Source organism: Miniopterus schreibersii (genome assembly GCF_964146895.1).
Source record: "Miniopterus schreibersii genome assembly, chromosome: 4".
Classification (NCBI taxonomy): domain Eukaryota; kingdom Metazoa; phylum Chordata; class Mammalia; order Chiroptera; family Miniopteridae; genus Miniopterus; species Miniopterus schreibersii.
In genome coordinates this window covers 8,906,604-8,929,302 of record NC_138105.1, presented here as the reverse complement: position 1 = coordinate 8,929,302, position 22,699 = coordinate 8,906,604, and the positions used below count along the sequence as shown (strand labels likewise).

At 49.0% G+C, this 22,699-nt stretch overlaps 1 protein-coding gene across 2 annotated transcripts in view; it reads left to right on the top strand.

Moving 5' to 3' along the window:
- The first annotated feature begins 2,481 nt into the window (after positions 1-2,481).
- Positions 2,482-22,699, top strand: part of PRDM5 (PR/SET domain 5) — a 107,316-nt gene continuing 87,098 nt past the window's right edge. The window contains exons 1-2 of one of the 2 annotated variants that reach the window (XM_081136278.1): positions 2,482-2,679; positions 18,367-18,450. In XM_081136278.1, the coding sequence (XP_080992404.1) occupies positions 2,587-2,679; positions 18,367-18,450 (177 nt within the window). In that variant the 5' untranslated portion in view covers positions 2,482-2,586. The remainder of the gene's footprint in view (positions 2,680-18,366; positions 18,451-22,699) is intronic. The other variant, XM_081136279.1, reaches the window with a different exon arrangement.

Genomic DNA, 22,699 nt, shown 5'->3' with positions numbered 1-22,699 from the left:
TGGATCTCCAGCACACTCCAGCAACAGAGAAAAAGAACATCGCATACTTCAATGAAATATACTGTTTGCTTCATAAAAGATCGGGAAAGTTTCTCAGCTTATTACTTTCAGATTTATCTTCACCAACGGATTTATTTTTTTAGTTTCCTTATTAGTAACGATGACTACATTCGGAAAGATGAGCATTCTTGAGCGAGCTGGCAACTTTGTTCCCCAGAAACACAGTATGCAACCGACAGGGAGCTAGGCCAAGGCCAGGGTCATCAGGGAACAGGGACTGTGTCAGGCTAAGACCTCTCGCTCTCTCTAGTGGTCAAAGCTGTGGACACTTCTGTGCCCAAAGAGACATGGCAGAGCATTGGACTGAGAAGCCAGTGTGGCTTCAGGGCAGCAGCTGAACGACAGTCTTTTGATAAAGTATCGTGTTCCGGGACAATGCCACGGGCCACCCTCTGGTCTGGTTCCACTGGCCCAGTGGGCCTGGTCTGGCCTCGTGTCAGCACTGGGCTAAAGGCCCCAAGGAAGGGCTCCTTAGTCCAGATTCTCTGAGGTACAGCGGTGAATTCTGGGCTTACCATCGACTAGTCTGAAAATCTCAGTTTAGCCTCAAAATCCACTTTCAATTAATAAATATTTATTGAACACTTATCATGTGTTTCAAGGCCATCGAATTTCAAATTTCCCCCCAACAAACTTTGTGTGTATGCATTGATTCATTTCCTCCAACTGAAAGTTGGATAATATCTTCAATGGTGGGTCAGAAAGGTCAAAACTTAGAGAACCATTAAGGCATGGTTCCTCTCACCCCTGGCAAAGCTTCCCAGAAAAATTTGCTTTAAAAGCGGTCATTTGTTCAATTCTTTAAAATCTCCAAATATTGCCCGGCCGGGCGTGGCTCAGTGGTTGAGAGTCGACCTAGGATCCAGGCCATCGGGGTTCGATTCCTGGTCAGGGCACATGCCCGGGTTGTGGGCCCGATCAATGCCTCTCTCATCATTGATGTTTCTCTCTCTCTCTCTCCCTCTCCTTTCCTCTCTCTGAAATCAATAAAGATATTAAAAATAAATAAATAAAATCTCCAAATATTGCTATTATTGATTTTCCTCATAATGCTTAAAAAAACTTTTTCTAAACTTTAATAAATTCTTCTGCTTAGGAAATTAGGAACTGTTTGTGTTCCATGGCCTTCCTTCGTCCTGAAAGAAGGAATCGTTTCCATGGTGTGTGCTGTGAAAAACATGAGGACAGGCCCCAAATGGAGTCACTTATGCTAAGGCCTGCAACCAAACTCAGACTATATTTAGAGTTTCGGCTCTCCTAGAAATGGACTCCTACCCAAGCCAATCATGACTTGTCTGACCAGCACTAGTGGGGTCATCTGCCTGACAGAGCTCTGCCCTCCCCTAAAAGGAAGCGACCTTGCCGTGACCAACCTGCTGTGCTGCCTGGACTTCCCTATTCCGCTCCCTTCTGCCTACAAAAGTCTTTAATGTTGTAAAGTTCCTCCGAGGTCCTATCTGCCAGACTGGATGCTGCCTGATTCATGGATTGTTAACTAAAGTCAATAAGATCTTTAAAATGTATTCAGTTGAATTTTGTTTTTTAAGGGTGTGGCCTTTAATTTTGCCAAAGTTATCATTTTATGGGAACATCAATGGTTTCCAAGAAAAGGCCCCAGGTAGAAAAGTATCAAGAGAAAAGAGCAGAAAGCTCCTGGCGGGTCCTGAAGGGTGAAACAGCCCCTTAAGTCTCTCCTGAGCACCCCACAATACCCGCTAACTGTACTAAATACACTGAACAAGGCTGTGGCTGGCTTGGGCCTTCCCTGCCACGTCCCACAGCCCCAGGTCTGCTTGCGAATGTCAGGTCAGGGAGTTTCAAGCAAGAGGCGACCCAGGAATAGGGTAAATCCTGAGAAGGTTAAGTACTAACCAGGGGCAGGCACACACAAAAAAGTAGTTTCCACGCCATTTAAATAGTACTTAAATAGTTGGCGATTTTGAATTAACTGGAAATGGCTTGGGGGCAGGGGGTGCGCCCCCTTTCTCTGTAAGTGAAACAACCTACTTATTGGCCCCCGAGGACTCCAACCCCCTCGAACAAGCGTGAAAACACGAAGTTGCCCCACTCGGATGGGAGGACCCCCGCTTCCCGGCCCCAGGAGTCTGGAGCCGCGCCAAGCTGCTCGGGAGGATGCCCGCCTCGCCCGCGCCCAGGAGCAACCCTGCCCGGCCTCGGGGTTTCGGAGGCGCGGACCCGGAGCCGGACGGGCGGGGGCGCCGGGCGGCCGGCGGGGGGCCCGGCCAGCGGGCTGCGGGCAGCGCGCCCGGGCGCGGGTCCGAGCCGCCACCTCGGGGCCAATCAGCGCGCGGCGCCCGGCGCCCCTGCCCGGCCGGCCCGCGCCCCCGCCGGGGCGCACAGGCGGCGGCTGGGGCCGAGCCAGGCCGGCGAGGAGGGGCCGAGCCGCGGGGGATCCTGGAATCGGCGGGGCGGTGGGGATTCTGGGAGGAAGGCTCCATTTCCTCCGGCCGCCGCCGCCCCTCGCCCGCACCCCAAATTCCCAGCGCCGCCCGCCGCGGCCGGAGAATGCTGGGCATGTACGTGCCGGACAGGTTCTCCCTGAAGTCGTCCCGGGTGCAGGACGGGATGGGGCTCTACACGGCCCGCAGAGTCGCAAAGGTGGGTGACCGGCGGCCCGCGCGCCCTGCCCCCCGTGCGCCCTCCGCAGGCCGGGCGCCGCCGCTTCCCGCCGGGGGCGGGGGGGGGCGCGGGGCGGCCGGGGCGCCGGGGGAGGCGGGGGTCCCGGGGGCGGCCTGGCCCGCCGGCTCCCGGCTGCAGCGCCACGTCAGTGCCGGCCGCGCCCGCTCCCGCGGCCCTGCGGCAGGATGTCTGTCCTCCCCCTGCAGGAAGTGTCCCCGCGCCGCCTCCCGCGCCCGGCTCCGCGTCCCCGCGAGGGCTTCGCGGGCGGGCGGGGTCCCGGTGCGCGCGCGGCCCGCCGCCCTCCCGCCGCCTTCGGGGAGAGCCCGCGCCGCCCCGCGCGCGCCCGGCCCGAGTCGTGCAGGCGCCAGGAGCGCTTCCCCCCGCACGTCCTGGGAGGTGCCAACTGCAGGACCTTTCCTCCGCCTCCGGGTGTTCATCTGACCGGGTCTCTCCTTCCAGAAGGACCGAGCCCTGGAGCCGGCAGGGCGAGCGCGCTGCGCTGCACGCACGGGGCCGGGCCGGGTCGCCGGGGGTGAAAGCGCAGGCCCGGGAGCAGACAGGACCGCGAATCCCAGCCCTTTGGACTGGATGCTCTTGAGTCATAGCCGTGTCCCAGGATACGGAAAACCTGGGACCACAGAGGCAGGGGCGAGGTGCCCAGGGTGGTGGGAGCCAGTTTACTGAGCACATACTCTGCGCCGCGGCGGCACCTGGTACGCCGCCGGGTGAGAAAGTTGCCGAGCGCGCGCCGAGTGCGAGGCGCGGGGACAGGCACCGCAAGGCCTCCTTTCCCGCTGGGCTAGTGATTCCTGCTTCAGGTCCACGGCTTCTGAATCAGGAGCTCGTGTTCTTCCAGATGGTTTCCTGCCAGCTTCCCAGCACCCCCTCTCCCCCAGCCCCTAACAGATATTTTAAGAAATGGAGGTGTGGGCAAGAGCAGGCTTGTGCAGGTTATGCATGCTCTCCAGAGGGTCAGGGAAGCCCAGAGACCAGGATGCATCCTGAATATAAACCTCCCCAGCCCTCACCTGAGAGCAGGGGAATGAGGTGGACAACTCCTCAGAGGGCCTCCCCAACCTGACCTGACCTGAAAGCGGCCTCCAGGGCATAATTGAGACAAAGGAGCCCACATCTCTCTCAAATGAGAGTTTGGGAGACCCTCAGAGGTGCACACCAGGAGTGAGCACTTTACCTGAGTTGGAGGTGTACTGAATAGATGCTTTTGCCAAATGGATGAATGTGAAAATCAACGTTTTTTCAAAGCAGAAGTTGAAATTCTGCTTTTACTTCTTTTTCACAAGATATAAAAATTTCCCAATGGATTTTTCTTGAAGATCTCAGGCCTAAATGTAAACACTTAAACATTATTTTGTTTAATGTTACTAATAGCAAGATACTAAAAAGTTGCACGAATAGTAGAATTATTACATAATTCCTATTTTTTTACCTTATATTATTTAGGGTTTTAGAAATAACTGGATAGTGCACTCTCTTTTGATATATTTATTAGTTCCAACTTATTTTTCCACATCATTGATTATTTGGAAGTTTTTATTATTTTGGGGCATAGAATGAACAGCTTCCAAAATCATCCAAACACTGCATTTGGCTATTGCAGTACCAGATACACACTTATGTCTTCTTGGCTCCTGCTCCTTCAATAAGTAAAACACAGATTTCATCCAGTCACATCTAGAATGCTTACCTATATTTTAGGCAAATGTGCAGATGTTTGCAGTGAATCCAAATGACATTCTGTGAGTGACGGATTCGTTGTGATCATAAGATACTGGATCATAAGGCCATTGGTCACAGACAGGTTTGCTAATACCAGGAATGACCACAGAGTAGGCTCCCTCGCCCTTGCCTTCCCCAGGCTGAGGAGGGAACTGAAGCTGGATTCAGATTTGAGCAGTAAGGCCAACGCTGAGTACATGTTCTGCCTGTTGCGTATAGGTCCTTGATAACTTACTGTACTAGGCCTCACTCTGGCCATAAATCAAGGGGTCTGAGAAGAGACTATTTCAGCAGTTAAAGTAAGGACCTTAATTTAAAGTTTTCATATTCTCTAACCAGGTTTTGGAATAGGTCACTTTAGATATTTATGCTGGTTTTACAGACGTTTAATTGCAGTTTCAAAATGTGTGTGCGCGTCTAACACCTCTGTCCTAGAAAATGAATGCAATGAAGCCACCTGTTGACTTCAAATTCAGATGTGTCCTGAGGTTCTGAGGTTCTGGATCTTGCTGGAGGCTCTACCCCACTACATTCACCAGGTTGACTTGGGATTCCCTTACCAGTGGGACCCCTGAATCCTGTTCTACACCCCCCCTTTTTGCGAGGCCTGCCTAGAGCGGGGTCCCTGCAGAGAATTGCTGAATTGCGGGCTCCCTCAGTCCTACAAGGTGTTTCCTTGGCGGTTACCTTCTTTTGCAGGCCTGCTGCCTCTCGTTTGGGGGTGGGGAGGGGTGAAATGTACGTAGCGACAAGGAGGACTTTCCTTTTCTTTTGCTGCCGTTTTGGAAATTGGATGAGGAGCGGCATCTGGTAGCTAGTTCCCTGTAAGCCATGAATTGTTCTTGGAGAAACAATCGATGAGAGTCTGTTGGGAAGCCCTTCGGTGGAGCAAGCGGCCGCAGCTCATTCGCAGTCAGGTACACTGCAGTTTGCTGGTGACAACAGTAATAGAGTGGACACTTTTCATGCCATGTGCCGGCCCCTGTGCTGAGGGTTATCTCATGAGCTTAATGCTTCAATGAAGATATGGAATTATAGGTTACAAAGTATTATGCAGATGAAAATGAATATTGGTTATTCAAAGCTAATGCATTAAGTATACATACAATACAAACACTTCCCTACATTACATTATTTATATCATGATCATTTTTTCCCTGGCTGGCTTATCTTTGGGGGACATGGCCCAAGACCCTGAGTGGAACCTTGATAGTACTGAGCCCTATATATACTGTGTTTTCCCTACACATACACATCTATGATAAAGCATAATTGATAAATTAGGCACAGTGAGAGATTAACAACAATAACTAATAATAAAATAGGGCAATTTTAACAAAATACTGTAATGAAGGTTATGTGAATGTGCTCCCCCTCACCCTTCCTCCTGTGATGCCCACCTGGGGAGATGAAGGCAGGTGGGTGACTAAGTCCTGTGACCCTGAGTCAGGCTGCTTTGGCTTCTTGACATCTGTAACCAACACTCTCAGCTTCTCCTTGGCGTATCCAAATCGCCAGCATCATTTCTCTGTGCTCAAAATCAGGGAGACCTGAACACAAGCACTGCGACCTCACAGTCTATCTGAGAACCACGATGGCTGCTTGGTGGCTACTGGCTGGGGTGTCTATAGTTGGAGACACTGGCAAAGGGGTGATCATGTCCCACCCATAGAGCAGGACTCATAAGATCTCATCGTGCCCCTCAGAAGGGTGCCCAGTTTAAAATGTGTGAATTGTTTATTTCTGGAATTTTCCATTTCATATCTTGGAACAGGTTGACTGCGGGTAACCCAAGCCAAGGACAGTGACACCGAGGGACAGGGGAACCACCGTGTCATGAATCAGTGCGTGGTGGTGTTTGACATTATGCTTGAGCCCAGAAAGTGGAAAGGCAAACCATAGGTGCCTTCAAGCTCCCGGGGCTGTGATTTTACCGAAAGAAGGAAGGAGAGAAATACGCCGCTGCACACCTTCCCTCCCTTTGGGCCCATTGCAGGCTGTTGGTTTTCCTCCCCTCTGACTTTGTCATTTGTTGCGGGCACTGTGCCAGGCACTAGGGATACAGGTGAGCAGACAGACAAGGTCTTTGTCCACAGGAGCTTTGTCCTGTGTGGGGAGCTAGGTGGTAGACGAGTCAAGGAAGCTCACCAGGATCCTCTGCGCGTGTGGACGGGCTTTGCTGGGCACTGAGGCAGCGGCGTTGCAGAATTACAGTCGTGTTTTGTCCGGTTAGGGAGACGGGGCGTAAGCAGTTCCCATGTAGTCCAGCTAGTGCGGTGATGGACGACATGTGAGATAAGGCCACGGGAAGTCATTAGAAAATGCTGGAGGTTCCTGGAGGCTCTGTGGGGGATTTGAATTTCATGGGGGCACATTATTAGTATTAATACTGCCCTTATTACTGAGCGCTTGACCTTTATAGGCAGGATTTTACTTTACTCTTTCATTACCACTGAAGTAGGTACTGTTATTACACCCTTTCTCAGTGAAGAAGTCAAGGCAGAGAGGCTGGCCAGGGTGACGCATTGAGTGTTGCCTGGGTGACCCAGAATTGGGTGGCCCGGTGATGCCGATGTCAGTGAGTCGGCCTGGGCTTTGAGCTCTCGGTCAGCTTGGATGGAATTGAGTATTTCCTAGGTAGAATTGTTGGAAACCCTTGGAAATTATGGGCAACCTGAAAACATCACACACAGTCACATGTCTGAAGTCTGGGTTTTCTGTTTACTGTGCACTTGCAGGTGTTGTCTCATTTATTGTACGCCAGTCTCTAAAGCTTTGATATCGTGCCCGGTTTACAGATTACACACTTGCTCAATTATTACATCTTGTCAAAATGTTTGCGACCGCCCTATGTTGCCCTTTACATTTTTTCTGATTTCCAGCTCATTCTTCATAAGTGGGCTGAACCTTACCTGATCTTCAGGTGCATTGTTATTTCCCTTTATATTTAGAAACCTTTAGTGTTCATACCCTTAGCATAGCTGAGCTGGGTTTGCATTTTTAAATAGAACTAAATACTAAAAGGGAAGCTGAAGAAAAGCAGAAAAGGAAATAACTAAATATAAATAATACAATAGGGCATCTCTCCCAGATATTGGGTGCTTGATTCCACCAGCAGCAATGAAGGGCATTGCTGAGTCCCAGGTGAACTTGGCTGAGCTCACACCAGGTGCCGTGACCCAGCTGGGTCCCTCTGTTCCAGCTTCCTTCCCTCCCACCCCTGCCTTCCTGCCTCCGGGGCTCCTGTGGCCATGAGCCCTCCGGCTGCTCCCACTACCCTGGGCCCTTCTCAGGAACAGGTGCAGGTTCCTCCTTCAAACTTGCCACATCCTAGGTGGTTTTCAGGGCAGAACTTATTGACAGCCCCTCGTATTGTTTCCCTGTCACTGCTGTACCAAATGCCTACAAGTTCAGTGGCTTAACACATGTCCTGGTTCTGGAGAATGTACATGGAAAGTGGGTGGGCAGGCAGATTCCTTCTGGGACTCTGAAGAGAGGCCCCCCTCCCATCCTTGCCTGTTTCCTGGAGGCTGCCCGAGGCCTTTGCTCAGGGCCCACACCCCCCAGCCTCTGCTTTTGCCCTACTGCTTCCTCTGTGAGGATCCTGGTGATTAGTTGGGCCACCCAGTCAGGGTAATCTTCCATCTCAGGACCCCTAACTAGCCACAGCCAGAGTCCCTTTTACCACGTGAGGCCACACACTCCCAGGTTGTCAGGATTGGGGTGTGAACATGTTGGGGGCTGTCATTCATCCTACCACAGCTCCGAGGTGCAGTTCTTCCTCGCCTAGATTTTGTGGGACATTTTACAGTGACTAGGTAGGGCGAGTCCCCACCAACTGGTCCTGATCAAATGTACCCACTGCAAGCCTACCGTGTGCACGAATATTCTGCGCTGCTTTCAGAATTGGCTCAGGCCGGGTGGACAGGGCCGGTGTCAGGCGGTGGCGCCTGGGTGCCTGGCCCTCTTGCCAAGAGGAAGATGGTATGTACGTGAGGAGTCGGAGGAGGAGATGCTGATGGTGTTCTCAGCCGTAGTGAGCAGGAGACTTTAGCAAACTCAAGTGCATAGTCTCCTGTTACAGATGAAAACCCTGGAGCCAGAGCAGCGGCGCGCAGTCTGGCGCTGACAGCGCCTCTCGGGCGCCGCGCCCCCCACGGTACCTGCGCCCCCACAGTACCTGCGCCCCGTCTTTCGAAGCAAGGCCAGCACCTTGCTAAGGCGTTTGTGGTAGAGAAACGCGGTAACAGTACCTGACTGACATAAAGGTTTAAATTTGAATCTTTGAAGATACAATAAGCTAAAAAAAAAAGGCAAGGTGGAGAGGGTTCGAAAAACATGGGAAAGAGGAAACTTAAAAGGAAAAGTAAGTAGAGGCATAGAGGAGAAAACACGCACGGATGCTCGTGCAAGAACACGAGCTCAGCTCGGAAGGTGACTCGGGAGGAAACGGCGGATCCGATGCAGGCTGCAGTTCGCCCGATGTTTGCCTGTGTTTCCTGGGGGCTGATGATAAGGACCCTGGAAACAGTCAGAGGGAAGCAGCCACCGTCCCGGCCACCACAAGCACTCTTTTCTGTACTCAAAGGGGGTCACTCCAGCCAGCTTTGTATGTCCTGGCGTTATTACAGATTTTTTTTTTTTTTTAAAAAAGTGTGACTAATCCGCTTAAACTAATGTTTCCTGAGAAACTTCATATTTTGTTTATTCGTGATAATAACAGCTACAGTTAATTCTTTCGACAAATACTTATGGAGCTGCTGGACTTGCTAGGCACTGGGCTGGTTGCTAGTGACAAGGGTGAGTGACAGAGACGACAGCCACTGGCTGCGTTACAGTTTGTATAAGCCCTACACAAGGGGCTAATTATTGTCCCTGCTTTATGGATGAGGGAACCGGTTTGGAGGAAGGTTGTATCAATATTAAGTGAATTGGTCAGAATTGGAACTCAGAGCATTCCATGTATACTTTTCCCCAAAACAAAACCCTTCAGTTTTTCTCTACTCTGAGGAAGCGCTGTATGCTGATATACCAAATCCAGACACCCACTCAGACACTTTTAAAACATTTTACCAAAATGAGATAAGAGTAAACTCATTTCATCATCTGGCATTTCTCACTTAACAGTATCTTTTGGCTTGAAATTATTATTATTATTTTAAGTATGTCTGTTGATTTCAGAGAGAGGAAGGGAGAGGGAGAGAGAAATAGAAACATCAGTGATGAGCGAGTCACTGACCTGCTGCCTCCTGCACGCCCCCTAATGGGGATCGAACCCGAAACCCTGGCATGTGCCCTGACCAGGAATTGAACTGAGATCTCCTGGATCCTAGGTCGATGCTCAACCGCTGAGCCACACCAGCCAGGTGAATTAATTATATTTGATGACTGAATATATTTCTGTGCCGTGGATGTGCCATACTTTTCCTTTATCCAGGTCCTGTACACAGTTATTCGGGACACCTTTACCTCCAGGATCTGTGTGAGCCGTTTGGAACATACTAGTGAACCAAATAGAAATTTTGCTGCTGCAGAGCTTGTGTTCTAGTGAGGGCAGAAAGTAAACACTAAACGTACCAGGCGAATTTTATCCTGTGCTAAGATGTGATCAGTGCTATGGAGCAAAGAAAAGTGGAGCTGGGTGTGGTTTGCTTGGCAGAGTGTGTGGGTGTGCGTGGGGGATGCTCTTATAAATGGGGCCCGGTCAGTGCTCCCAAAGCAGGGGACAACTGGGCAGTGACTTAAAGGTTGAGAGGAAAGTAGCCAGAAAGAGCACTCTAGGCAGCAGCTAGAGCAAGGGCCCTAGGAAGGGAGTTCACCTGTTGTGTCCAGACAAGGAGGCCCGCGAGGCTGCAGTGGGTGAGCCAGGGGCCCGAGTCTGGGGGAGTCAGGGAAGGGAGGGGTGCGAGCAGTGGAGTCACACCTCTCAGGCCCTTCAGGCCGAGGTTGGCTTTTCTGGGAGTGAAACGGGAGCCACTGCAGGACTGCAAGCCGAGGAGTGACGTGCTCTGTCTGACCTGAGTTTACTGGGGATCACTGGTCGGCTGTTGACAGGCGCGCCCAGGGCAAGGGGGTGAACTGGGGGGCCCGTGAGCGTTCTGCAGCAGTCCACGGGAGAGGGGTTGGTGGCTCAGGCCAGGACGCTGGCAGTGCTGGCAGACGGTGGTCACAGAATATGCTGCTGAGATACGGGCGAAGGAAAGGGGAAGGTCAAGGCCATCCCAAGGATTTTAGCTTGTGAAATGGGAGGGCCGGATTTTCCAGTTCATTCCTCAGCCCCCTGGGGAGAGAGCCTCCCACCAGTTCTGGGCGGGACCGAGGCTTCCCCTCACCCAGCCGCCCGAACACGCGAGCCCAGTGGTTGCTCATGAGAAGCGAGTAGCGTAGGGTGGGGGTTCGGCAAACGGTGCTGCGTGCAGGCCGCCAGGTACCCAGAACCTTCCCTTCCTCACAAGTCCCCCGCACTGCCCATTTCATATTCATGTCGTACGTGATGCGTTTCTTAAAGTGTCCTGGGCACGCGTGCGTTTCTTTTCTGTGACTCCCACCAGCACAGCAGAGTAGCAGAGGCAACTACAGTGACCTAAACCTTCGGGACCATCTTCTCTTCAAAACACGTTGGCAGTTGGGCCTTGCTGTCAGCTCAGTGGCTTAAAACGTCAGGGTGGGGCCCGGCCGGGCGTGGCTCAGAGATTGAGCGTTGACCTAGGATCCAGGAGATCGTGGTTCGATTCCCGGTCAGGGCACATGCCCGGGTTGTGGGCTCAATCCCCAGTCGGGGGCGTGCAAGAGGCAGCCGATCAATGACTCTGCCATCATTGATGTTTCTCTCTCTCTCTCTTCCTCTCCCTTCCTTTCTCTGAAATCAATAAAGATATATTAAAAACAAACAAAGAAACAAAAAACAAAAAACACGTCGGGGTGGGAGACTTTGCAATTCGCCTGGCCTCAGGAAGGCAGCTTTAGCCCCAGCCCTCAAGCTCTTATTCCAGGTGGAGAGAAAGAGGCCACCAAGGCTTCCCAGCTAACTTCGCTCTCATTGAAGAGCTGCCGTGGTTTCTGCTTGCGCGTGTGGGCTCCTCTCCCTGTCAAATGGGAAGGTAGGACATGCAGTTTTTCTACCTGGATGCATTGGTACCCTGAACATGCTCAGCGTCCCGGTGCTAAGGAGAGTGGGTATAGGGAGGCAGTCACAGTGGGGAAGGAGGATTGGGGATTTTTCAGAATTGCACTTGTAGAACTGCACTTCGTTGAAGATCTAATTGTATTGCAAGGGAGCACGCATTTTACCATTGAAATACAATTACGTTCCAAGTGGGGACTCTAGGCTCCTTCTGTGAAAAGTCATCATTTTACATATAAATGATTCAGCTGCAGGTCGATTCACTTTAATGTAGTTCAGCTATATGTATATATTTTTTATTTGCTGAACCATTTCAAAGTAAATTACAGCCTTTATGACAATTTACTTCTCAATATTTCAGCATAAGGGCATCCTAAGTAACCATAATACCATTTTAACATCCAACAAAAATAACAGTAATTTCCCAGTGTCCTCTAATTCCAGCCCATATTCAGATTACTCCAGTTACCTCCAAAATGCTTTTATAGCTTTTTTTTTTTTTTGAACCAGGATCCAATCAAGGACCTCCTATTCCATTTGGTTGTGTCTATCAAACCTCTTTCAACAGCCTCCCGTTCCTGGTCCCTTTTTTCAGTCACAGTGACTTTCTGAGATCAGGCTCTTGTTTGTCGAGACTCGCAATCTGATTGTTTCCAGGGCTTTATTAACATGTCTCTCCATCCTCTGGATTTCTTCTCATCTGGAAGTTAGACACAGATGATTTTACCTTTTTGTCTGTTTTTACGCACTGACACTGTGTATTAACTCTTCTTCCCATCCCGAAGTTGCTTTCTCCATTGCAGTAAATGGTGCAGCCTTCAAAGTGGGAACAGGAGGGAACGCAGGAAGCAGACACCTCCCTTGCACGCATTTTATCCACGTTCTGGGCCTAGGCAGGCAGCAGGATCCCCAGGTGCGGGGTGAGAGGCAGCTTGGGGAAGAGGTCTGCACGTGGTCTCGCCCCTGGCCTCTGGAGGAGCCCGGAGTCAGCCTGTCTGGTGCCCTGGCAGGCGGCGGGCATGAGGGCTGGAATGGTTCACTTCCTACTGCACTGAAGCAGGGGGTGCGTCCCGTCTGATCTTCCCACGATTAGTACTGTGGGCGCTGGGTTCGTCTGATTTTCATATTGTAAAGGTGCCTTGTGCTTAACCAGTAATCTGTGAGCTGACACTGCACGGATTTCTATTTCACTGTCAATCTTTGGCCCAATGGTTTTAGCATCCATTGCTAATCCTTGGCTCAGTTATATTATTACGAATTTCAAAATGGTGATTTCACCCAAATGCTCCTCTTTTACTTGTAAGCTGGCACGAGGCTCCTCCATAAAGAATTTTCCTTCATCGCTCGCTGCTGTCTGGTCCTGCACTAGGGTTATTATAAGAAGGTAGGACACATGCCTGGTTCTTTCTCTCTCATTATTTTAGTAAGTTGTTATCCTCTAATGATGGCACATGAGCGTTGGTTTTTTTTGTGTGTGTTTTTTTTTAATTCTTTCTCTTTCTGACAATCATTATGGACTTAAGAACTTGCCAATGCGTTCCAATCAATTACACTGTTGTCAGATTCTTAAACTGCTCTAAACTTGGCAGATGGGAGCTCTTTCTAATAGAATTTAAGAGCTAGAAGAAATCTTAGAAATAGATCCCTAAGTCTATAGGTGAGGAAACTGAATCTAAGAAGTTTGTGACGTCCTGATAGGTCACTGCTGATTAATGTCAGACAAGGGTTAGGACTTGGTCCTCTGGAAGCCTCTGCTGGTGCAGTCCCCACCCTTCGAAGGGGTAAACTGCACTAAATCTTGCTTTCAACTAAATCTTGCTAATTATATTGAGCAAAATAACAGACAATGGCCCACATGTTTGCAATCACACATTTCTTGTTTATTAAAAGTTATTGTCTAGCCCAGTGGGGGGTGAATTGAATGGATTCATGATCTGCTTTGTCCAGAAACATAAGAACAGCCGGGTTGTAGGCTGGGCATTGGGCGAGGCCAGTTTGGGACAGTCTGGTGTCTGTAGGTTGAATTTGTTTTGCAGTCACATTTTATTGGACCTGCACCAATTTTGAATAGTTGGAATTTATCTCCAATATAGAAAAGTAGGGATTTTGCATGCACACTTGAGTCATCAGCTTCCCTAAAATACAGGGTGTCCCAAAAAATGTATACACAAGTCAGTGTTTATTAACATACAGTTCATTTTCAAAATTAAGTGAGTTATTAGCTGTTAAAGTGTGTATACATTTCTTTGGGACACCCTATATTTGCAGCTATCCAGTAACATTGGGCCCCCATGGTGACAGGGCAACTTTCAACCCAAGTGGAAAAACTTGAAGTGGGCATGGCCTAGGAGCCCCCCCCCCCAACCTCCCCCTGACCTGGCCTTGGCATACTTGTGTCTGATGTTCCCTCCTGCCCAACCTTGTAAGCATTTGAGACTGTGGCCCTTGAGATAGTCGGAAGGGAGGAATTCTAGGAGGGCTGTGCCGTGAACTCGCAGACTGCAGGTCAGATCAGTAACGCAGGCGCATGGGAACGGCTAGAAGATGGTAGAGCTGGCACTTCCTGGGCTCCTGTGAGAGCTTCAGCCGCTTAGTCCCAGAAGGTAACGCCAACAGTGACAGGAGTCAGCTGGAGAAGTGTGAAATTTTCAAGAAGCTGGCTTGAGACATTGGTTTCCTTCCTGTCATTAATTATGAACCTCACCTTAGGTGTTAATATGGTAGGCACATATATATGTACAGTAAAGCCTCGATATAACAGACTCATTTGGGTGAGGGGGTGTCCGTTAAAGCCCAAAGTCTGTTACATGGTAAAGTAGGTTTTCTGAAAGTGTATGTTAAAAAATTGACAAATTAGTTTACCTGTTTTTACTTATGTAGACACATTTGTATAATTAAAATTAAGTATGTACGAAGTTTAATTTCACAGAAAAGTTTTCTATATGTATTACAGTAGTTTTAAATTTATATTGAATAGGTCTAGTAAATGCCTGCATTCACCAGTCACTGTGAGTAAACAAATGCACTCGCTGGGGTAGGGCTTAGTGCACAGGTGAACTTTGCCACGCACACGTTAAAACCTGCAGAAAGTCACCCCACCCACAACAGAATGAATTACCTCTCAGGATGCGGTGTGATTTCCTGCTGATCATTCACTGAACAGTCTTTACAACTGGTGACTCTTGATTTAAATATGTAGGCTATAGTTGTAGATATGTAATATTTATTTATGTCGGCGAAATTACGACTGTTTTTTCCCAACATATAGCCTTTTTGCTAAAATGTGTTAAAAATAACAGTGAATTAATAACAAAAAAAATCCTATTAATTTAATTGTAAGCAAATCTTGGTTCAAAGCATTTTAAAATTAATAAGGTGTTAATTTTCACGTGACATATGGACCGGAAATTTGGTCCGTTAAATTGAGGTCTGAAAAATCCAGGGTTTACTGTATAGATGTAATTTATATTATAATGAATCATATAAAAACTTTTCATTTTTGTAGGTTGAAAATGGTCTAATTTTGACAATTTCATATGTTTCAACTAAAAGAAAAAGTAATTATAAGTATAATATATATAAAGTGCCCCAAATCTCCCTTTCGTAGGTGTGTTACCCAATTGGTTTGAAGCCCAATAGACAGAAGGGGCTTACTCTGAGGTTAGAATTTCCATAGGAAGAGGTTAGTGAATAAAGCGGTATATACAATAAAATTATAGTGGTAAGAAAGTGCTGCTTGTATAGTGGAAACCACAGTGAACAGAGTTGGAGGAGGGGTGGGTAACAGGTGCCGGACCCCTTTAGGGGACGCTTGGGAGAGAGTGGGTCTGGTGAGGATAAGATCTTCACCTGAAGCCAAATACCAGTTTTCATTTTCTGCTGTCTCTCACCACCAGATGACGAAGAGTTGGCTATTCACATTTTTATAATCTTGCAGCCACAGAAACTCGGGTGTATTTGATCAGATTATCCTTACACACTCACTGTGCGCTTTGAAGGCCCTCTCGTCAAGTCTGGAGAACTAAATGTTCTCATACATGCCTCCTCCATGTAGGTTTTTATGTCCACTTTTTTTTTTTTTTTTTAAGTATATCTTTATTGATTTCAGAGAGAGGAAAGGAGAGGGAGAGAGAGAGATAGAAACATCAATGATGAGAGAGTCATTGATCAAGCCCGCAACCAGGCATGTGCCCTGACCGGGAATCGAACCCTGATCTCCTGGATCGTAGGTCGATGCTCAACCGCTGAGCCACGCCTGGCCGGGCATGCCCACGTTTTTTCCAACTGTGGTGGTAGCCTATTGGTGAGTTGTGAAATTAAGTCACTGGGTCAAAACTAGTATTTTATCAAAAGTGATTAAAGTAGAGTAGGCAACATGGGAGTGCATTGTACAGAGTGAAGGTAGTATTGCTTCAGGAAATTTCTAGTTTAGTTTTATATGTGTGTGTCTCTCTGTGTATATGTGCATATGCTCGGCCGAGATGCAAAATGTATTTCTTCCTTTGGGTTGAGGAAAGAATGAAAGCCAGATTTCTCGTAGTTTGGGTTACGCTAGAGTGATTGCCCGCTGTGGATAGTGAGGCTCTGAAATCAGGGTTTGCTGCTGCTTTGAAACAGTCAAAGCTGTCAGTCCTTGAGGGCGTGTATTTGGGTTTCCTCCCTCTCCAGTCTTTTGCGGAATTTACCGATGCATTGTTTTTCCTCCAGATTTGTAGATCGGTTGCACTGGAAAGTGTGTACACAGATGACCACCTGCAGTTGTTAAAGGCCGAACACGTGACCAAGGGGAGTGAAAAGCTGAACTACGTGTGCTAGTACCCATTTCACGAATTCATTACTGAGACACTCCTGTTTTGTTTTTTTTTAAATATATCTTGATTGATTTCAGAGAGAGGAAAGTAGAGGGAGAGACAGAGACAGAAACCTCAATGATGAAAGTCACTGATCGGCTGGCCCGCAACCCGGGCATGTGCCCTGACCGGGAATTGAACCCCGGTCGCCTGGATCCTAGGTCGACGCTCGACCGCTGAGCCATGCCCGGCCGGGCATACACTCCTGTTTTTTGGCCTGTCTTCCAGTTTGGCCTCATCTTCCGTCGGTTTCCCCATTCAGCGCAGCCGTCAGGTCAGCGTGTTGAGCGACTGCTGTGAGCAGGCCCCTGGCGGGGTAATGACTAAACTTCGTCCACTGGGTCCTGTGCTTATCTGCCAGCGTTTGAGGGGTGGCCTGGGGAAGGGGACAGTGCCTGAGCCCTCCACCCAGAGTAAACCGCAGGTTCCCAGCCCTTTCTCTGATCTTTGCGAGTGAGCTTAAGCAAGCAAGTGGTTTAAGCTCTTGGAGTCCCAGTTTCCTTCCATCGTTAGCCGGGGCATCCTCACGTAGGATTGTTTGGCGTGCGGCACATAGCTCAGTAGATATTAACTCCCCTTCCTCCCCTTTCATTTCTTGTACAGCTTTTCATAACCGCCATTCAGTACTGGTGAGGTCCCCTGGTCAGGTGAGATCCCCTTTTATAGAAGCGTCTTTGGGGCTGTGTGTCCTCGGAGGAGTGATGCTGGATGTCGGTGTCAGCGTGAGGTGGCCCCCGAGGCACGGAGGCTTCCCGCTCTCTGCAGCCTGGTCCCCGAGCCCTGGGCCAGTCCCTGTGTGTTACTGTAGAGAGCCGTGTCCCTGTGCCTCGGCGTGCCTGTGCGGGGTTGGTAGTCTCAACCTGAGGAATCTCGGGAGCGTTTTTCTGCTCCCAGGTTCACATTAAAGACTGGTCCTGGCTCTGCCATTGTCCTTGGCTTCGGCTTTGTAGGCCCTTTTCTTTGTCTGTAAAATGAGGGGCTGGGTCAGCTGGTTGTAATTCCTTTAAGCTGTAACATTTTCCTGTCCCAGGGGCTGGGTTTTCTGTTGTTCATTAAGCAGTTTGTATTCCTTGAAACGTTGGTGGAGGTTTTGGTGGTGGCTTCTCCTGCGCCTCAGTAGGAAGGGCAGGTTCTCCTGAAGACCAGGCGCAGGCGGGCTGGGAGGGGCCACCAGGGCCGTTCCCCTGCACACATCTCTACAGGACATCTGGCCGGCAAAGTCCACCCCACTCCCGCCATCTCCCCGGTCCGTGCTTCGTTGCCTTAGTGAGAAAAGTGTCCCTCACCCGTTGACCTGCCTTGCAGGTCCCCCCAGGACCGACTGCAGCCACTCCCTGTGCACCAGGGTTCTCGCAGCTCCCCGAGTGCTCCTTCGGGAGCCTTTGGTTTAACAAGCCCAGGGTCCTGACCCCCAGGTCCCATGCAGGTGGGCTGCAGGCCGGCACGCAGGATCGCTGCTTTCCGCTGTGCCCCTTGGCTGTTTGAAGATTGGCAGGAGAATTTAAACTTTATTTATGAAGTCTTCCTCTGAGAATGGCAAGCCTACTTCTTTCTTCTTCATAATTGGGGTGGACTTAGGACTTTTATGGAAACCAGGCGATCTTCAGCCCGGTGGGCTTGTCTCTCATGCCAGGCAGAGCCAGTGCTCCTCATTCCAGGACCACTGGCCAGAGGCAGGGACTCAGCCGCCTCGGGACTCCAATGTTATGCAACGTAACCCTTTGATCTTGGCTCCTGTATTTTTGGATTCAGGAATTTAGGCTAAAAACAGATTTAAGTTGGATTTCAAATATGTAAATGTTTTGTGTTGTATAAATTAGTTAATATTTTAAATGTGTCTCAATCATGGGGCATGAAGTTTCAGAGAAAAAAAGTTTTCCAGAAGAGAAATAATAGCTTATGTTAAGTAAGTGGATTGTCGAACTGATGCCTTTTCGCTGAATGGTCACTACTCAGGGTGAGAAGTTCGGACCGTTCGCTGGAGAGAAGAGAATGCCGGAGGACCTGGACGAGAGCATGGACTACAGGCTGATGTGGGAGGTGAGGATGGGCTGCTGTTTTAAATATTTAACATATATTTCTCTTTATGCTGTTTAATGCATTCCCAAGGTAAGTTAATATGCATGGACTCCAGGTGACTGTTACAGCTTTTTAATGTCTCGGTTTAAGGAACCTGAGTAACTTGAAAGTTTAGCACTGGAAGAAAAATACAATTGAAATATCTTACTAGACGACCCCAGGACTCTGTAGTTTAGGTAATTCATCACTGGAAACGAAATTTTCTGGGCATGAGCATGTTTGGATTTCCAAATAAGCTTGTGCTTGTACTGGATTTGGGATTAGATCACTGTACCTGAAACGACACGTTTCCTTCATTTCTATTTCCCAGTTGTAGTTCCGACGCATAGAAACAATCCTGAGCTCCAGGTCCGAGAGAAATCGCACCTTCAAATGTACCTTCCTTGAAAAACATGGTGCATGTGTCTATCTCAGCACAAAAACATTAGGGAAAAAAACCAAACAGGATTTAAACTTTGCTCATTAAACAGGTCGTGCTGTTTCTTACTCTCCAGTTACGGTGTTGTGAGGATTCCAGCTGTTACACATTGTGGGCCACTCGAGGTACTCGGAGAGCAGTCTGCTTCCCTGCCTGAGCCCGACGTAATGGCAATTTAGAAGTTTTACATTTGTTTATTTTTCTAAATCTCCCCCCTTGGGGACTGATGAGGGAAACTGTATTTTTGATATCTGAGGCCAGTGGAGTTACCGGGCAGCTGGTCATTACAGTCTGCTACGTGGCTGCATATTACATAATGCAGAATACTAAAACTTCATGGCTTTGTTTACTTTTGCCAGCAGAAAAGATTTTGTGCCTCTGGCTAAATAACATGTTTTCAAAACTGTTGCTACCAAAATATATGATTGCAAGATTTGCAGGTGTTTTTGTAAGAATTGTTAATCTCTTATGATTATAGAAAATTATTACTGCAAAATAAATGTACATACCAGGTGAGCTGGGACCCTTATGGAATTGGGCTTTAAAACAATAAATAGGGATTTGGGGGGAACTTCCTTCCCATCCCCCCTTCTCCACTTCGCTTACACACTGGGGTGGCTCCTCTCTCCTGGCTCCAAACCAGGGGAGACCTGGTGGAAGCGTAGTTCATGGCTGCAGAAAAGCCGGGTTGGAGAAAGTGACTGGCTTCCAAGGCCAAGGCCAGAGTGTGGACCTTGTCCTCTGCTGCTGCTTTTTTTGAATCCTCACCTGAGGATACTTTTTCATTGCTTTTCAGAGAGAGTGGAAGCGGGGAGAGAGAGAGAGAGGGAGAAACATCAGTGTGAGAGAGACACATCAACTGGTTGCCTCCCTCATGTGCCTCGACCGGGGCTGGGGAGCGAGTCTGCAGCGGAGGTCCGTGCCCTTGGCTGGAATAGAACCCGGGACCGTTCAGTTTGCGGGCCGGCGCTCTAGCCACTGAGCCCCAGCGGCCAGGGCTATACTCCGCTGCGTAAATCTTGACCTCTGTAACTCGTGCGGCAAGAGCTGGGCCTGCCAGGTAGGTTCTGAATGTATGTCCATCCCCTGCGTGGAAACTTGTGGCTGGACTCACGTGAGGACGTGAGCGAGCCTGCCCAGGGTCAGTCTCGGGCCCTCGGAGGAGGCACCCCGGGGGGGGGAGGGGGCTGGGGACAGAGCCGTGACGGGAGGCCCTCAGCAGTGAGCTGAAGGGGAGCCCAGCGTCCACTCACTCTAACTCAGCCCTCACGGAGGAGACAGGCTCAGAGAAAGGAGTGGGCTTTTGGCCCGAGAACACGGGCGTGGAGGATTCGCGCTGCTTTCCTCTGCTGCAGAATGAGGCCGCTGTTGGGAATTCTTCACAAAGCAAAACCAGGCCTGGTAAGTGAAGCATGAAGGCGTGATAGGAAGGGTTAGCAAGTTGTTGTTTTGGTGGATTCTGAAATGTATGTGGAAATCCGAAGGACCACGAATTACCAAGGCGGCTTTGAAGTGAAGGGATAAAACCGGAGGACTCAGAGTGCCGGATATCATGGCTTATTATAAATGAATTCTAATTTAATACTGTGGTGTTGGCACAGGGATAGACAAGTAGCATTGTTTTTGACAGAGATGTCATTAACAATATGGTGAGGAAAGGACGGCGTTTACAATAATAGTGATCCTTGTGGCTAAAAAGTATTCTGACCTCTAACTCACATCACATATAAAAATCAGTTTAATATCAGTGTAAATGCAAACATGTCAGGTAAAAACAATAAGCCTCTAGAAGGAAATGTAGAAGATTTTAAGGTAGGTGGAGGTTTCTTAAACAGTAAGCAGTACACACTGTGAAGGGGAAAATGGTAAATTGGAGACCAGTAAAATTAAGAACTGTTTGCTAGAAGATACCACGAAGAGCATGAAAAAGCAGGTAACGGGGAGAAGAGATTCCTAATGCATTTGTCTGCAAAAGGATTTGTGTCCAATATATATTAAGAACTACGAATTGATTTCAAAATAGAAAAATGGGCAAAACACTGGATCAGGCTCTTCCCACAAGAGGATATCCAGACGGCCAATAAACGTGAAAGAGGCCAAGTTCATTGCCGCCTGGGACATGCAAACAGCAGCAGAATGAAGTCATCGAGGGCATTTCATCCGGAGCCCGATGTGGTCTGTTCCCTGGGCGAGGAGAGCCCTGGGCCCGCTGTGCGGGAAACCGCCGAGGGAGCAGGAGTCTGCAGGGGCCCGGGCAGGCAGGCGTCGGTTCTGTGGTCGAGGAGCGATGCGACGGTTGCTCGGCCTGGGCCTCAGCAGCGCGTTGGTGAGAAGTGGCCCGTTTCTGGTTGCGAGTGGTTGGAGGTAACGCACACCCGTGGGGCTTGCAGATGCATTGGGGTTGAAAGAGAAAAGTCCAGGACGACTTGGAAATGTTTGGCCTGAGCCACCTGGGTGGAAGTTGGTGACGCATCTGAGATGGGCAGTTGGAGGGTGAGGGTGAGGGGGTGGGCAGTGAGGGGACTGCTGCACCCTGACCTGAAGACAGGGCGTCTCACTCATCTCTGCTTCGGGGTATCTAGAACATCAATATAATTGGATAAAAGTGCGGGTTATGTCCTAGTCAATAGTTAATAACTCCTTGATGTTCAATAAACATAGTGAATAAATGCATGTTATTTCTAACACTGGCATTCTTAGAAAATGTAAAATTTAAAGGTTAAAAAACACAACAGCTTATCGATCCCTTAGTACTCTGCTCCCTTGGGTTTCCTGCTCGGTGGATGTTTTGTTTTTTGTGAAGACGGTGATTTGACTGGAGGATGGTTTTAGAGAAGCTGATCGGTTGGATATTAAGCTGGACGTTTTGTTTAGATGTTTTCCTCTCTCTTTGCAGTTATTTTGTGATTACAGCTGCTCTGCTGTTTGGGAACTTGATTCAGCACCAGGTTTCCAATGTGTTTTAGTTTTTGGGAAAAATGTTTTCAGTTGTTTAAAATCTTTTATTTTCCGTGATTGTTTATGGAAGTCTTTTTAGGTGTTTGGAACAAAGAATTGTCTTCACCAAATGTTTTTCTTTTGCAGACGATAACATTTTGCTTTAGGTTCCGAATGGAACCACTTAGTGTGGACATCAGTGGGCAGATACCACCCAGGAGGCCCCGTGGAATGCCGGGAGTCCCCAGGCAAACCCCGTGGCCGTTCCTCCTGAGCGGTCCTCCTGGCGGGATGAAGCAAAGCGGGGGGATGCTCTGTGTCTCCTGGAAGTCCTCCATTGGTTTCGTGGTTGTCTTTTTCTGCTTTTCACAAGAAGGCTCCTACCAGAGTATGTCAGCCGACTTCTAGCCATGCAGTCAAACCTGACTTATGATTAGAGGAATCCTGGGAATCCAGGTCAAGTAGTTTAGTTAAAAAAAGCCAAGAAACACAGCAACATCTGCATTGTTGGAGAACTTTCACTGTATTTGTGGCCCTGATCACAACTTACAGTGCTATAGGAATTTTATCAATAGATGCATTTGACTCCAAAAAACAGCAGCCTCATCCTGTTTAAACAATGAGGACTATGTAGAATAAGAGGAAATTCAATAGTGTAGCGGGCTTCAGGGATGGTTGATTAATTAGCATGATGTTACCCACTGTCTTTCCTCCTCGGCGCTTTGCTGACCTTGGCAGTGGCTGCTTCCGCAAGCTGGTGTCAGGTGCCAGGCAGGTGCAGACAAGGCAGTGTCCTTAGGGCCCAGGATAACTTCTCCAGAGCCCTTGCTTGCCCTCTAGCACATCTCAAATACA